Raw genomic sequence first — 16,430 nt, forward strand, 5'->3', positions numbered from 1 at the left:
AACATCCTGAAGAACAGCACAACTGTGCATTGTTGCTATACTTGTTTTCCCCAAAGCAACTGGCTTCTGTGTGAAGACTCAGGGCAATAATAACTTGTTCTTTGGAAAGGGAGTTCTAGACTGAACCCAGAGTCTCCTTTTCTCTGAATAAGAAGCATATTGCACATCCTCTGAAAAGCCATCAAAGAAGACATTTTATACATATCTTCCAGTAAATGGTTCCAGAGAGTTGGGGGAATAACTGAAAATGTCAAACAAACAAACCCTTTGAGTAAAGCAGATGATCAGAAGAAACTGGTAGATCTAGGCTGGCACACAAGAATGATGGCCTGGTTCAGAACAGCATCTCCATGGGTGAAAGGATTTCTGTTTGCGGAGTACAATTTTTCTACCTCTCCCCACTCAAGGCAAACCAAAATTCCCCCCCCCCATCCTTGCAGACAGGGGACCCCCAAGGAACAAGATTCTGGACTGCACGCAGCAGGAGAGGGGAAGAAGCAGGACAATTGTACTCCACAGGCAGAAATCCTTCCGCCTGCAGAAGCACTTTGCTGGATTCAAGACTATACTAGGAGAGACAGTCCTTCGAATATGTGAACCCATATTGTAAACTAGTATCACATTTGCACAGATATTTTTAAAGACAGAAACGAGAGACAAAAGCCTGTATGCTTTTGGAGATTTTACTAACTATTCTAAGTTTGTCGTCGAAGGCTTTCACGGCCGGAGTTCACTAGTTGCTGTAGATTTTCCGGGTTGTACGGCCACACAACCCGGAAAATCCACAGCAACTAGTATTCTAAGTTTGTAAGAGACACTTGAGAGTTGACACTGATGCTAGGCTTACGATTTACTGTACTCCAAAAAGCATCTTCATACATTCTACCAGTGTTCTTTCTACAAATACAAAGCCAAAAACCACTGTCACCATATTTAAGGTTCAACATATTTGCAGATGAAGGCAGCAGCCCTCAAAGACCATCACTCTATCAAGTCCTATTTATTTCAATGGGCTTGCTCAAATATATTGTGCTGTACAACCAGACTGACCTGTCCACAGTCTAACACAATTAAATTATTCATGCATTTAATAATGATAAAGTTTAACTTTATCATGCATACTAAATTAAAACTAGCAGCCTCAGAACATGAAGACTTTCCAATACAGTCTTGACATATACACACACAGTTTACTTTCTCACATCAGATGTAAGAAGCAGAAAAGTTGTACTAAAAGCTAAAGAAGGTCTTTAACTTGAAGCCTTTATTTAATAAACATAATAGTTTTTGTAAACTGCCTTGAAGTATTCCAGCCAGTTCTGTAGTTCTTTATTTGCTCCTTTTTTTCTAAATATCTTTCTCATGTATTGCTGTTTGGCCAAAATAAACAGGAAACCTGGTTGACAATACAAAAGAAAGAAGGAAATGGCAAAAAAGGTTACAAAACCAAGAAGCACCATTTCCTCTACCCTTTCAGCTATGACCATATTCCATGCAACCTACAAAAAAGCTGTATGGTTAATCTTTCTCATCAAAAACATTATTCTGAAGGAAATTCCTTTCATGATTAAATCTAGTATTGGACAATGGCCCTTCTCAAAATCTAGGATGCAAGCCGAAACTAACAATGGTGATGTAGAACAGAGAACCAACAATGCAGGACCAACAATTAGAAATATGACCTTCTCCAATTTAGGTTTTTGGAAGACAAACTACATGTGACACTAGAGTTCAGTGACTGGATCTCCAAACATGTAAACTGGACTAAAAAGTAGCCACATGGGGGCTCCAACTTGGATCGTGCACAGAGTGCTGGGGGGGGGGAGGAAGGATTTAACTGGTGAACCCTACACCTCTCTGATCAAAAATGGCCCTCCAGGCTACTTTAAGCTTGTCCTTTTTTTGCCTGGCCAAAGTCTTAAAACAATCCATGAGATATGGGCATTTTCAACTAGAGAAATTTCCCCAGTGCTACATCCGTAATCCACATCAAGACCCCCCACACACACACACACATACACTCTTGCTGATGCTTAAGGTCACCGAATTTCTAGTTACAAAATTTCAGCATTATGTATAGTTTGATCTTTACTATGAATGTTAAGGAAAAAATAGGCCTAGTGGACGCTGCTCAATCAGTTCTTGATAATTTTGTTTTTTAAATTAAATCCACAAGAGATAGTAATATCCAAATATATTTGTATTGTATATGTACACTTCAAAACAATATACTGTTGCAATATTTATTGCCTGTTAGCCGCCCTGAGCCCCACGGGGGAGGGCGGGATATAAGTCTAACTAATAAATAATAAATAAATAAATAAATATACAAATTATATCAAGGAAGTATCACATGTTCAGTTCCCATTCCCTGCATCCAAACCCTTAAAAAGGAGAGACGTGCCAAAAACAAAAGAGGAGTCAGCTCAGTACCACAGCATCCATATTGTGAAAAGCAACCTAGCAATAGCTACCAATTCTATGTACATATGTCATTCTTGCTACTCCTACAAAAATATTTTTAATTAACAGATTTTTCATGGTGGACTTTCCAAGGTGAAAGTCATGCATATGTAGCTCAAAGGAGACCTAACTTTCCAACAATGACTAGTATCCACCACAAAATGAGCAGGAGTCTCACTCATGGTCAGCTTTTATTTTACAATCAGACTATTTAGCATTTCACCTGTCAAAAGAGATGGGATCAACTGACCAGTCAAAAATTGACAAATAATGGTCAAGTATTATTTTAATACTAGGTGACTGCAGCCATGAAATTAAAAGACACCTGCTCCTTGGGAGGAAAGCGATGGCAAACCTAGGCAGCATGATAAAAAGTAGAGACATCACCCTGCCAACAAAAGTCCATATGGTCAAAGCAATGGTATTCCCAGTAGTCATGTAAGGCTGTGAGAGTTGGACTATAAGGAAGGCCAAGCACCGAAGAATAGATTCTTTTGAATTATGGTGCTAGAGATGACTCTTGAGAGTCCCTTGGACCCTAACCCTGGTGGAAGAGCTCCGTCTTGCAGGCCCTGCGGAACTGTAAAAGATCCCGCAGGGCCCTGATCTCTTCCTGGAGCTCATTCCACCAGTATGGAGCTGCCACTGAAAAGGCCCTGGCCCTGGTAGTAGCAAGCCTGGCCTCCCTGGGACCCGGGAGGGTCAGTCAAATTTGAGACCCCGACCATAGTGCTCTCTGGGATATGTATGGGGAAAGGCGGTCCCTCAAGTATGTCGGACCCTGGCCATATAGGGCTTTAAAGGTAAGAACCAGCACCTTGAAGCAAATTCGGTATGCTATTGGCAGCCAGTGCAGTGTCTTCAGCAGAGGCTGGATGTGCTCCCACCTGGGGAGGCCCATCAGAAGCCTGGCTGCGGCATTCTGCACTAGCTGTAGCTTCCAAATTTGTGACAAGGGCAGCCCCATGTAGAGAGCGTTACAGTAGTCTAGTCTCGAGGTGGCCATCGCATGGATCACTGCTGCCAGGTCGTTGCGGTCGAGGAAGGGAGCCAACTGCTTAATCAGTCGAAGATGGTAAAATGCTGCCCTGGCAGTGGCTGCTACCTGGGCCTCCGTTGTTAAGGAGGCATCCAATAGCACTTCCAAGCTCCTAACCTCCGGCACTGGCACCAGCGGTGCCCCACTGAAGGTCGGGAGTGGGATCCCTCCCCCCGGGCTGCCCCGACTCAAGCACAGGACCTCCATCTTCATTGGATTCAGTTTCAGCCGGCTCAGTCTAAACCAAACAGCCATGACTTGTAGTGCCCAGTCTAGATCTTCCACGCTGGAGTTGGACCGGCCATCCAACAACAGATAGAGCTGGGTGTCATCAGCGTACTGGTGACACCCCAGCTCATGCCTCCGGGCAATCTGGGCAAGGGGGCGCATATAAATGTTGAATAGCATTGGGGAAAGTACTGCCGCTTGAGGCACTCCACAATCCAGTGGGTGCTTCCTGGACTGCTGTTCCCTAGCGCCACCCTTTGTCCCCAACTTTGGAGAAAGGAAGCGAGCCATTGCAAGGCAAGCCCCTGAATTATTATGTCGGCGAGGCAGTGGGTCAGTAACTGATGGTCGGCCGTGTTGAACACTGCCAACAGGTCCAACAACAACAGCACTGCCAACCTGCCCCGATCCAGATGCCTTCAGAGGTCGGCAGTGTTCTTCTCTTTGACTTTTACTCTGGAAAAGCAGGGTCAGCCTATACCTAAAATTTTTGTGAATGAAATAAAAACAATGTAGCAAGAATTATTTTAAAAGGAAATTCATTTTTAAAGACAGTCATACTAAGTAGGCAAATAACAAACTGTTCTTGTTCAGAGTCCCACCAAAGGAGCTTCAAAGAGCCAGAGTGCGTGAAGATAGCTACTCCCTGGTTCCTGCATGGTACCACATGGGTACCATGGGAGGTTTTAGGCAGTGATCAAAGCCACTGATGACTGTTTTAATTCCTGTTGCCATGTAGAGATACCTCCAGTTATAGCTGGCAGCTCTGCTATGTTACTATGTTTGTCCTGCATAGCTGATGGACTAGCAAGGGACAACCGGCCTGCTCTTACTCCCAAGTGACACATCATGAAATAAAACAAGCTGCCACAGACACAACAGCTTTCTTGCCTTCATAAAATTTTCAATTGTTCAACTGACTGACGCTGACTGTAAATCAGATCTATTATACCTGCAAGTGACCCTGCTCAGAGGTTCCCTACTGGCACAAACATAGTGTAACAAAGACAGAATTGCTTTGGCAAGTAAATTACTTCAGACAAGAATCACACTTGCATTTCATCAACATCCTGATTAAAAAACAACGCCAATGTTATGGTATAAGAGACAATCAGCTTGTGGACATTACTAAGATGTCAGATTGGTATTGAGAAAAATAATAAAAATAAATCCCTGCAGTAGGTCGCTACATAAAAATGTCAACGTATTCTTCAGCTTTGGTTTCTGGGCTTAAATCTCCATATCTCATTTTTATAACATTTTATATGAAATTGTCAGAATTTTTAAACATGGCATTATAGAACAATTTCATAACAGTTACTTAAAACTCAGCCTATGGATGAAAGGCTTTTCCCAAGGGAAAAAAAGGCTGTGAGCCAAATTAACCCAAATTTGCAAAGAAACTGTCTATTCTTCCTACTATTGAAAATAATATACAAACCTCAAATTTATGCCTATGGACTTACAAAACTTTACAGAGAAAGCAGTGTTTATAATTTTAACATCTGTTGATATACAGAGTCTTCCAAACCTGGCATGAATAGAAACACATAATTTTCTATGCATCATTTGTGTTATCTGTGAAAGCAATAAAATTTCACTGAACAGATCAACTCAATATCATCTGCAACACATAAATCAGAAACGCCTTTTATGTCAACTCATCTTTTCAACTCTTTACACACCTGATTTTACACCATCTGTAAAGGGCAGGGTGAAGACCATTGAGAAAGTATATTTCTTGGCTGTCTGATTTTGGTTAAATATTCACACAATGTTCTGTAAACAGAAGATTTAATGACTTGAGGAACTGATACAGACAAAGGCATACTTCTGTTCTTCAAAACTGTGCTGACTGAATCATCATACAATACAGATACATAGCTAAGTTTTAGGTGTAATCTATTTTTCTTGTGCCTTTGTAAGCTTCTGTTAATGAAAAGTATTGGAACATCATCAATATATCTAATTCTTTACATAGCCCCATCTGTGAATTTGTAAATCCAGAGACTGGGGCCATGAACCAACAAGAAAGAGCTTTCAATAAACCTGAGGAAAGCCCAAGGTTTACAGGAAAAAAGTGATTTTTTTTTTAAAAAAAGGCTAAATTGGAGGGTTAGCTCACCCCCAATAATATAAGTAGCGCCTGTAGCTTTAAGAAATGAATGTCTTCTCAGTGCATCAGTATTGCCAGCCTTCAAGCCTTGGTCTCTCGACAAAAGGCAAGAGGAGACAGCAGGGCCCTTATAAGGAGTGCTTTGGCTTCTGAGCAATAATTCATTGGGGTCAGGCCTTGCAGCAACCACCATATGCCTTGATACCAGGCAACTTGCATGACTCATCCAGTCATTCAACAGCAGCTACCCCACAAAGCAAGTATGTGGTTAGAGTTTCAAATTAGGATATGTGAGACCCAGATTCAAATCCCCACTCCACTGTGGAAGCTCGGTGAGTGATCTTGGATCAGTCACAAATTCACAGCTTAAGACACTTCACAAATTTGTGAGGAGGAGGATGTAAACCGCTTTGGGTCCCTGTGGTGGAGAAAGGTGGAATATAAATGAAGTAAATAAATAATAAATATAGCTGAAGGTGGGGGCTCATGAAAGGTAGGTACATAGGAAGTTGAGAAGGAAGCAGGGAAAGGACAGAGGATAGGACAAGGGAAAGAAGAAATAGTGTGGGAAGGCAACAGAGGAGAAAGTGAGGTACCCCCTGCAAGTCTTTGCAGGCTCCCCACTACACAACTAGGCCAAAGTTTTCCCAGGAAGAAAAGGAGGGAAAACTGAAGACAGGGGACTAGATAAAGGTAGGTTGGCTGGTAGTTGGGAGGGAAAGAAAGAAGCAGGAAAAGGGGAGAAGTTATGGTAGTGGAGAGGAAAATTAGATCCCCCCCCCCCAAAAAAAAAGATTCATGTGGATCCCACCTTATAAATAAATATTGACAACAGCAAGGAAATATATAATACTAGACACTTTAATTCACTTTCAAAATGGAAAACATTAGATCAGATATAGAGCAATGGCCAACTCCAAAGTAAATCTGTTAGTTCTAGCCAGAAATCCCACCATAAAACAACAGGACTTTTTCATGTTACTTCCTACACAGAAATCAAGTACTCTTTCAAAATTTAGTATCTGTGTAAGACTTACATGTAAGAATGTGAACTGTGCCAAGCAAGTTTGAAGAGTGGTAAGGTGGGAAATTTAAAGCAAAAGTGTAGCAGCCAGATAGGGACAGCAGAAATTTCCCCCAAGAACTGTTCTAATAGCAGAATGCATTTCCAGTTTTGGAGGCTGCTGCTAGAAATGCAGATGGGGAAGAGAAATAGGGTAGCTTGAGGAAGGGTTCGCCACACTCCTCAACCCACTGCCACTTCTCCACATGAAATTACTTCCCACACCATACTTCATGTCTGTGCAGCAGTGCCCTATGTTCTAAAACATTTCTCTAACAGTTAGTGGGGAGAAGGTCTGAATGTTCTCTGTTTATAAAAAAACTTTATCACAGAGAAGGTGAGCCCCACTGTCAGGTGCTGGACCTCAAGAACCTCTTCAACTGGCAAGTGCTCTGGGCCAGCAGATGCCACCAAGACTCTCCCCCTCTTGGCCTAGTGGCTAGCCCACTCAACTGGGGAAACTCACCTTTAGGGTCTTCTTCTCCGGTCAGTGGTAAGATGTGGCATGCGGTGGCCCTTAAACTGCTGGCCTGCATTAGAGCTATCAGCAGACTGGAAACTGATTGGATGGCCACAGCAGCCCGTGGCACATCACTCAGGGAAGAGACGGAGCAGGAGGAGTTAAGGGGCTTCCTCAAGAGACCATGTGAAAGGTGCTGGGAAACTAGCCCACATGCTGAGTGAGGCTGGGGTAGTTGTCAAGCATATGCAGCCTGAAACAAGGCCTTTAAAAAGAGGAGGGAACAGGCCTATGATGAGGTGCCAGACCATCACCCCTAGACCCGGAATGGAGGAAAGCTAGAGAGAGCAGAAGGATCAGTTTGGTGTAGTGGTTAAGTGTGTGGACTCTAATCTGGGAGAACTGGGTTTGATTCCCCACTCCTCCACTTGCACCTGCTGGATGACCTTGGGCAAGCCATAGTTCTGACAAGAGCTGTCCTTGAAAGGGCAGTTCTTGAAAGAGCTCTCTCAACCCCACCTACCTCAAAGGGTGTCTGTTGTGGGGAGGGGAGGGGAAGGGAAAGGAGTTTGTAAGCCGCTCTGAGACTCCAAGTGAAGGGCGGGGTATAAACCCAAACTCTTCTTCTTCTTCTGTGTGACAACAAACCTCCACCCTGACCATTTCAAGGCCAAAAGGAGAAAGTCAGCCAGACCCTGGAAAGTAGAGAGCCAACCCTGCCTTTTTGACACCAGCAAACAGAAGACAGCTCCATGGACACAACACCACTGCATATGAAAAATCATCTGCCCAATCATCTCAGAAAGTTCTGGATTGGGATGAATGTGCACAGTCTTTGGCAGTAAATTCAGCAGTAAGTTTCAGGATGCAACTAGATATATTGGAGATCATGATCAGAGTTCTTAAGTTCTTATGGCATGGTGACTAAAAGGAACCTCCACATTTAGAGGCTGTAAACCTCTGAATACTAGTGCCAGGAAGCAACATGGGGGAAAGGCTTCTGCATCTATGCCCTGTTATTGGCTCTCCAAAGTAACTGGTTGGCCACTCTGTGAGACAGGATGCTGGACTAGACAGACCAGGACCACTGGTCTGTCTAATCCAGGAGGACTCTTCTTACGTTCCAGTGGGCCTATAACATTAAGAACCATGGTGCAGAGAGGGAAGTCAATCCTCCCATCCCCAGTCGTTTTTCTCAATATAAGTGACATCCTGCTAGAGCTTGTTATTTGCCTAATAGGGAAAACAAGTGTACCCATCCGTGTCTACTATTGGGGCAAACAGCAGCTGCACGTGTGCCCCAATAGTGCCTTTGCACTGGGGAAACAACATAAGGACAAAGGTTTTTTTAAAAAAACCTTCTCACTTGGAGCTGCAGTCCCAGTCCCATTTACCGCCACAACAGCTGCTGCTGCTATTTATAGAAATTTTAAGAGAAGGGTGATCTAATCATTGCTCCCTGACATCTCATCTAGTTGTGCCTTGAATAACCATGTTTAGGATCAGCCTGTAAATGTTTGCTTCAGGGGTGTAACAAATGATGATACTGCCACTGAGTCCCTTTCAATTCAATCCCTGTGATGAGAAGACAGCTTATCAAATTATTCTTCACACATTTTTCAGAATCTACAATGAGGAGGATATGTGCTGCTTCTTGCAAATCAGAAGAAATGCACTGAAGAAAAGACAAATAAGTAGCTATTGAATCAGGAGCAGCATCAGACATATTCAGGTTCAGCCTTGTGACCATGAGCATCTCCACCACAACACATCTCCTTGCCTGGGTTGTGATAATGCCAGTCGAACTCAAAAGATGTAAAGTGAGGCCTATGGGAATCAGACGAATCTAGTAACTATATCCAATACTAAACTGGATTTGATGTCCATCATGTAAGCAGCCAAATAAGGTTACCAGCAGACAAGGTAGGGTGCCTGCATACTCCCCAAAGGGAGGGTGTCTGCATACCCCCCAAAAATGACTTTAAAAAAACCCTTGATGCTAACTGAATATATGTCATAAAGGCATAGAATGTTGAAAGGAGAAGAAAGTCAGTTGAAAGAAAAAAGTGGGGGTTGGAGGTTTCCACATTTCCCCCTCTCACAAGTCCCCAGCTTTTACTTCAAATTCAGAATATTTACATTAACATATTAGGCCTCTGAAGAACAAGCACAGCTGGTTTTATGAAGCGTTTCAACCTTAACCGAGCATAAATCAAATTTAGATAAATGCATTTCCCTTAAATTGGGAATAAGTACTGTTCACAGTATTTACCTGATTGAAAGTTTTGAAGTTGAATTCTTTGTATATAGCATCCCTTTCACTTAGCTCAGACCATCCTGCAGCTTTCAGGTCATATAAAACTTGGTTCCTTTCTTCTGTAGTCAGCCGGTGAGACTGTAAAGACTAGCAAGGGGGGAAGGGGAGAAAGAAAATGCATTCCAAATCAAAGTTGGTAAAGCTATTCCTTAACAACAATAAGAATATATTTGCTGACATACAGATCTGTGTTTTACAGAAACAAAGTTCTGCAGGACAAAAGTGGCAGAAAATGTATTATATGGCTTCATTACGTGTTTGAACCATCAGACAAGCAAAATCCACCAATTTACAGGTCCTAGACCTATGAACATTGTGGTATTATAAAGCTGAGGATGTGGGGCAGAAGCTATGTATGTCTGCGGGCACACGGGCAGGAAAATGCGGGGGGGGGAGCATGGCTGTTTGCCCCGGGGCAAAATAACGTGCGGTTGCGCCAGCAGACGTACCGTGGAGGTCCCATGGAGGTCCCGTGGTAGGGGGGAGGAGCCGAGCATACAACAATCCTGCGCCGCGGCAAAGAAGCGGCGCGGCAAACGGGTGTTTTCTTCTCCGGACACCAAAGTATGCACATGCCCCGTTGGGTGCTTGTGCGCATCCCATGGACAGTTGGGGAAAAAAAACCTTTATACGAGGGGACATGGGTGGGCGCCGGAACTACCACCGGAAACGCGATCAGACACCCGCCCTTGCCCCGCGGTTACCGGAAACTAGTACCTCCAAGGTACTAGTTTTTAACCGCGCATCTTCGGCGGGAAGCCTCAGGTTCGGCACGGGAGCTCTACGCTTCCCAGATGTGGCGGTGAGATCGCGCCCGGAAAATCTGCCTATCTTCCATCTCTCTAGCGTGCCTAATGCTCCGTGTGACCGCAGCCTATGAATGTCAAACACTTAAATCCCACTCATTCCACAAGAGAGTGAAATGAGTGCTTAATTCTCTTTCACTGAAATCAATAGAATGGGGGAGGGTTTTTTCCTACTTTTCATATGTGCATGTGTGTGTGTGTGTGTGTGTGTGTGTGTGTGTGTGTGTGTGTGTGTGTGTGAGTGCGTATGCACCTGGAAGTCATGGCTGACTGCATTATCACTGTAACATATTGCTCTTTTCGCTGAGAAACCTTATATATAAAACCTGAAATGATGGGTGCTATGGTGTCTCCTTGCATTCTTTAGCATTTCCTACTTATTTTCACTGCCAGCAGTCTCTTGCCTTAGAGTTCTTAGCTGGACCCAAAGAACAGGATGACTTAGTTATATTTGGTAGAATGACCAAATGGTCAGCATGTTGGGGTGGCTGAGGTAAAAGGAAATCCTTCACTCTTAAATAAAACAGTTGTGTTCACTTAAACATAAACATAAATAGAGTTTATGAGTTTATTTAGAAGTAAAACAGGGTAAACATATTAAAAACAGAAATAAAACACATACAATATTTACTTATCACAACACCACACTTTCTCACAAGATTACCATACATTTTTCAAAGTGAATTCCAGTCCATAAAAATATAACATACCTCAGAAATATATACTGATGTTGCTATAAGTGCCTACCATAGTTTCCATTCCAGATGTTTATCTCTGGCAATAAAAGCATATCCAGCTTAACCTACAAGTGCACATACACCACTACTAATAAAGGTGAAAATGACTTTATACCTAAAAGACTGACCAATTCAGTTCTCAGATCATGTTTGTGAAACACAAATCAACTGAATTAACAGTAAGATTCCCAATTCACAGGTGCTTTAGCACAATAATTTTACTTGGAAGGTCCTATTTCCTTTAATATTGAATGAGCTTAAAATACAAAAAACTGCTAAATGGGGGCCAATTTCTACTTCTAATATATATTCCTTCCAAATCTGTATTACACTCTTCCTTTGATACTGATCAAAATGTATTATATTTTAGACCAAAATATTGTTACTATAGATGTCCAACTGCAAAATCAGTACAGCACTTGGGCTGAGTACTAAATCCATATGGAAAATCCGTAGATCTTTGCAGACTACACAGTGCTTGGAGAACTCACTATAGCTGATGCAAGTATTAGTGAAGACACTGACAAACATTGTACTCTGAGCTATATTTTGGTAGCAAAGAATACACAAAGATTTGGAGAAGGGAAGAGTTGAAGTAATGTCATAAATTCTACCTGGAAGTTTCTTGATGGGATAGCCAGAAAGTTTTGCTCAGACTACAATTAAAACTCATTGCAACATGATTTCTGATTTATTATTTAGCATTTCATTATAAATACACTTGGAGTTTACTGACAATAAATAGAAGCCCTTCCAATTAAGAATTTCTCACTTGCCCCTGAAAGGATAACTCTGACAAATCTTTTGGGTACACTGGTAGTTAAAAAGTAACTTTTCTATTGAAAAGCAAGTTAAACATTTTAGTAACTAAAGATACAACTGTTCAGTCATTTAATGGCCTATTTTTGGAACTTGAATGCTACATAATTGGGCAACTGTAGTTCTTAGATGTCCAAAGGTCAATCTCAACCACCAGATGGCACTATTTCAAAGCTGAATCACTATTCCAATTTATTCAAAACCTTTAAAATAGTTGTACAACACCCACAGCCCTTCAGTTAGTGCGACCAATTATTTGCTTGCAACAGTATATAATTTAGGAGAAACGGAGATATTCCACAATTATATTTTCAGTTATTTTCCTCACACAGCTCAACATGGCAGTGAAATTTAGCATAGAATGATCAATGCTTCATAAATCAGCAAGAGTTCCGCCAATTTAGATGTATCCTACGAATTATATTTCCTGCCTCATATCCAAAGATATATAGTATACAGTTTTAGTTCAATACAGTTCAAGCTTTCTTCAGGGAGGGGGGAGCAAAGATAAAGAAACTGGGGATAAACTGGAGGGGGAGGGGAGAAGCACAGGCCATGATTTTTCAGCCTAGCTGACAAGCTTTAGATGTTTTGTTGGTGCCTGAACCAAAGGGCACACATGTCAAATAAGTGATCTCCATCCTCTGAACACAATTTATAATGGTACACTATCCTCTGACATAGGTGATAGAATGATGCCATACTCTGGGATTCCTGGATGATTTCAAACAGCTCTGCTTTTATTTACTAGCTATTAAGAAACCAATCATATGGTAGGATACAATCACTAAATCAGGAATCAAGCATGACTATTTCACTCATTCGTCCAGTATTGACATTTCAATGTCCAGATATTATTTGCTTTGCCTGTTATACATTTCTACTTCCCTTTCCAGTGGTTTTGTAGAGGAAAACCACATCAGGAAAACTTGGCCATACTAGCAATGTTTGTTTTAAAGTCACTGAGTAACTGGCTCTCCATGTATTTGTGGAAGCCACCGGTAAACTACCCTGTGAAATAGGTAAATAGCATTTTGCCCCTTTACAGAAAACCCAAGGCGGATTGATTCAAGTCAGTGACAGAATAAAGAATGAAACACCTATAAAACTGACCCAAAAGATTCACACTGCAATTAATACTGAAAACTAAAATCCCTTTTAACCTCCAAGAAATCTGAGCTTTACTAATTAGAAGATTGGTATTATTTCTAAAGAAAAAGTTTTTTATTAAGAAATATTATAGTTGTATGTACTTAGTTTGGGATTTGTTTAGCAAAGCAAACTGCTTGCTAGGAAAACCATAAATTGTCATAAGAAGAATTACAAGAAAAATAGAAAACTAAAAGTTGGGATTCTCTAGTTCCTAGAAAAATCCTATGAGCCACAGAAAAGTGCCTTCTCAATCCTTGAGACAAGTGCCCATTGCAGATTCCACCAACCACCTTAGACTAAATGGCTAGCATTGAGATCGTTTACACCAGCTCAAAGCAAACAATATGTAACCATAGTGACTGTGTTCACTTCTGACATTTCTTTCCAGAATAATTTTCAGGCTCTGTGGATACTGAAGGCCTGTCAAAAAAAGAAACAAGAGGTAAAAATGCTCAACCTAAACTCACAGAACACTTGAAATGAAAGCTCTCACATTACTGTGTGCTTCATACATCCCAGACTTTTAAAAAATGAAGCAAACTTCACACCTAGAATTGTTATACTCTGGATAGGGATAACAACATCATTATTTTGCCTAGACTATTTTGCAAGCAATTGGAGAAGGGTCATATCATGGGGTTAGGCAGACCACAGATGCCCATTACTTGATACTTGGAGATTCTGTTCAACCCTGTGTCTGGCTTCTGGGATTTCACGAACAATTGGTCATACATTTTCAAGCCCATTTTTGCAATCACGTGAAAGTTGAAGTTCTCAGAACACAGAATTCTATATCCAACAGCAAGCACCACACTAACCATCTGAAACATTTATCCTCTGTTATGGAGGGGTGGAGGGGGTCATACCAAGAGAACAACTGGAGGACAGCATGTTTAATCCCACTACCTCTCATATGTGCATATGTTTAAATTATTCACAAAGTGAACATGGACCTCTACTTACAAAGCTGATGATGCTTGATCTGCCCTTCTATTTATTAACTCTCTGAATGTTTTACAGTGTGTAGAATATCACTAGAATAAAATAAAATCTTACACAGTAGTACTAAAGTCACGAATCTCTTGCAGAATTACACAAGTTTTTTAAACAATGGCAGTTCTCTAATTTTATCACAGCAAAAATTATTGTGAACTAGAATCTACTTCTTCAGATGCAATGCAGTGACTCAGAAACAATGTAGACAGACCATATAGGAAATATTAGGGGGGAAACTACCTAACAGTCCCAAGTGTTGCTAAGGCAGTTAACAACATCTGAAGAAGTGAGCTCTAGTCCAGAGAAACATTTGCTGGAATAAAACTTTGTTAGTCTTGAATAACATACATAAAAATAAGTGAAAAATTTTGCTGCAACACTATTACTATTCTGGAACAATAGTTTTGGAAGTACAGTGTGGTTTATTGGTTTTAGGATAAATAACACAACTGGTTTAAGAATAAAATAATAGTTATACTACATTGATTTGTTAACAAATTTAATTAAAAAGTGATCTTAACTTTAACCAATAGCTTCTTTATTCAATTTGTTCTGCTGAAGGTTGTACTTTCTTCTGGAGTAAGAGAGCCAGTGTGGCGTAGTACTCAGAATGTCTGACTAAGCCCTTTTGAGACTCAGATTCATATTCCAACTTTACCATGGAAGCTTGCTGGATGACACAGGAACAATCCCTGGCTCTCAGCCTAACCTGCCCTATAGTGTTGTTGCTGTAAGGACAAAATGCAGGAGCTGTAAACGGCTTTGTGTTCCCATCTGGGAAGAAAAGCAGGACATACCGTACATAAATCAATAGATGTTCAGAAACCAAAAGCATGATCCTGTGGAGTTATTCCATTCTAAAACCAATGATTTCTATTCAGCATAGATCTGCAGTGTGAGTGACACAAATGTGGAACGTATGAATCCTTAAACTGTGTGAGACCTAGCTTGCAGCAAACGTGCCTGAGCTATACTACCTGATTGCAAATAAAAACTGACTGCTCCTCCATACAAAATAATTTCTCCACAAAATGCCCAATTGCCTAATAGAACAAAGTTTGAGTCCGGTGGCACCTTTAAGACCAACAAAGTTTAATTCTGGGTATAAGCTTTGGTGTGCAAGCACACTTCTTCAGATACTTTGAAACAGATTTCCTCAAGCTTATACCCAGCTTATATTAGTCTTCTTTATGAAACTGTGTTACACAAACTATTAGGCAATTGATGATTCAGGTGGATAGCCACGTTGGTCTGAATCAGGTTTGAGTCCGGTGGCACCTTTAAGGCCAACAAAGTTTAATTCTGGGTATAAGCTTTGGTGTGCATGCACACTTCTTCAGATACATTGAAACAGATTTCCTCAAGCCTATTCCCAGAATTAAACTTCGTTGGTCTTACAGGTGCCGCTGGACTCAAGCTTTGTTCTTCAGACCAACACTGCTACCCACCCGAATCTATCTTTATCGACTGCCTAATTGTTTGTGTAATGCAGTTTCATAAAGAAAATGAGTTATTACAGAGGTCAAGCACAGCCTTCTCCCAGACAGGCTAGTTTTTTCTAGCATACTTCCCCCCTCGTCTCTTGGGAAGCATTCTAGGTACAGTCCAAACCCGCGTTTGTAAATCCTAGTCCTCCTAATGCATCGTTTATTGGATGCCTTCTGCTGCTTTTGTTACCTTGCCTTGTATTTCAGCGAGGATAGGGCATAGATGAAATAAACAAAATAAATAAATGAGAAAACGGAAGTGCCCAGAACCTCGCTGTGAAGCGGAAGACAACCAGTGTTGAACTGTAGCTGAGTGTTACGTGGGAAATGCACAATCCGGATTTCGAAACCTGTCTGTGCGTGAAAATTTTTGTAAACAAGGATCTGAAATGGCGCCTGCCGCAACCTACTGCCCCAGTACGAATGAATGAAAACAAGTAAAGACCAGTGGGACACCAGTCTGTGTATGGAGAGTAGAGATTCCCGCTATTTGGTGGCGCCCCCGGTTCGGGGCGGCTCCTTCCCTAGTTCCCGCCCAGCCTCTCACCATAGCGGCGAACGTGCTCCTGCTGCTGCCCCGTCGTGCCACAGCCGCCGGTCCCACCCGGAGCAGCCACAGGCACCTCAACCGCGCACCGCCTGTCATGGACTTTAGCTTGGACCCCCGCCCCCTCCGGCCGCCAAGCGCCTGCGCCGCCGCTGCCACGAGGGAGAGGCTTCAAGGCTGGTTCCCGCCCCTCTTACCCA

At 41.9% G+C, this 16,430-nt stretch overlaps 1 protein-coding gene across 1 annotated transcript in view; it reads right to left on the bottom strand.

Moving 5' to 3' along the window:
• PCBD2 (pterin-4 alpha-carbinolamine dehydratase/dimerization cofactor of hepatocyte nuclear factor 1 alpha (TCF1) 2) overlaps positions 1–16,376 on the bottom strand; it is a 45,172-nt gene extending 28,796 nt beyond the window's left edge. The window contains exons 1-2 of the mRNA XM_015429651.1: positions 16,231–16,376; positions 9,642–9,773 (exon numbers count right to left, since the gene is read on the bottom strand). Coding sequence (XP_015285137.1) covers positions 9,642–9,773; positions 16,231–16,329 — 231 coding nt within the window. The 5' untranslated portion in view covers positions 16,330–16,376. The remainder of the gene's footprint in view (positions 1–9,641; positions 9,774–16,230) is intronic.
• Positions 16,377–16,430: the final 54 nt, after the last annotated feature.

This window comes from Gekko japonicus, unplaced genomic scaffold, assembly GCF_001447785.1.
Source record: "Gekko japonicus isolate JY-2015 unplaced genomic scaffold, Gekko_japonicus_V1.1 scaffold615, whole genome shotgun sequence".
Taxonomy (NCBI): domain Eukaryota; kingdom Metazoa; phylum Chordata; class Lepidosauria; order Squamata; family Gekkonidae; genus Gekko; species Gekko japonicus.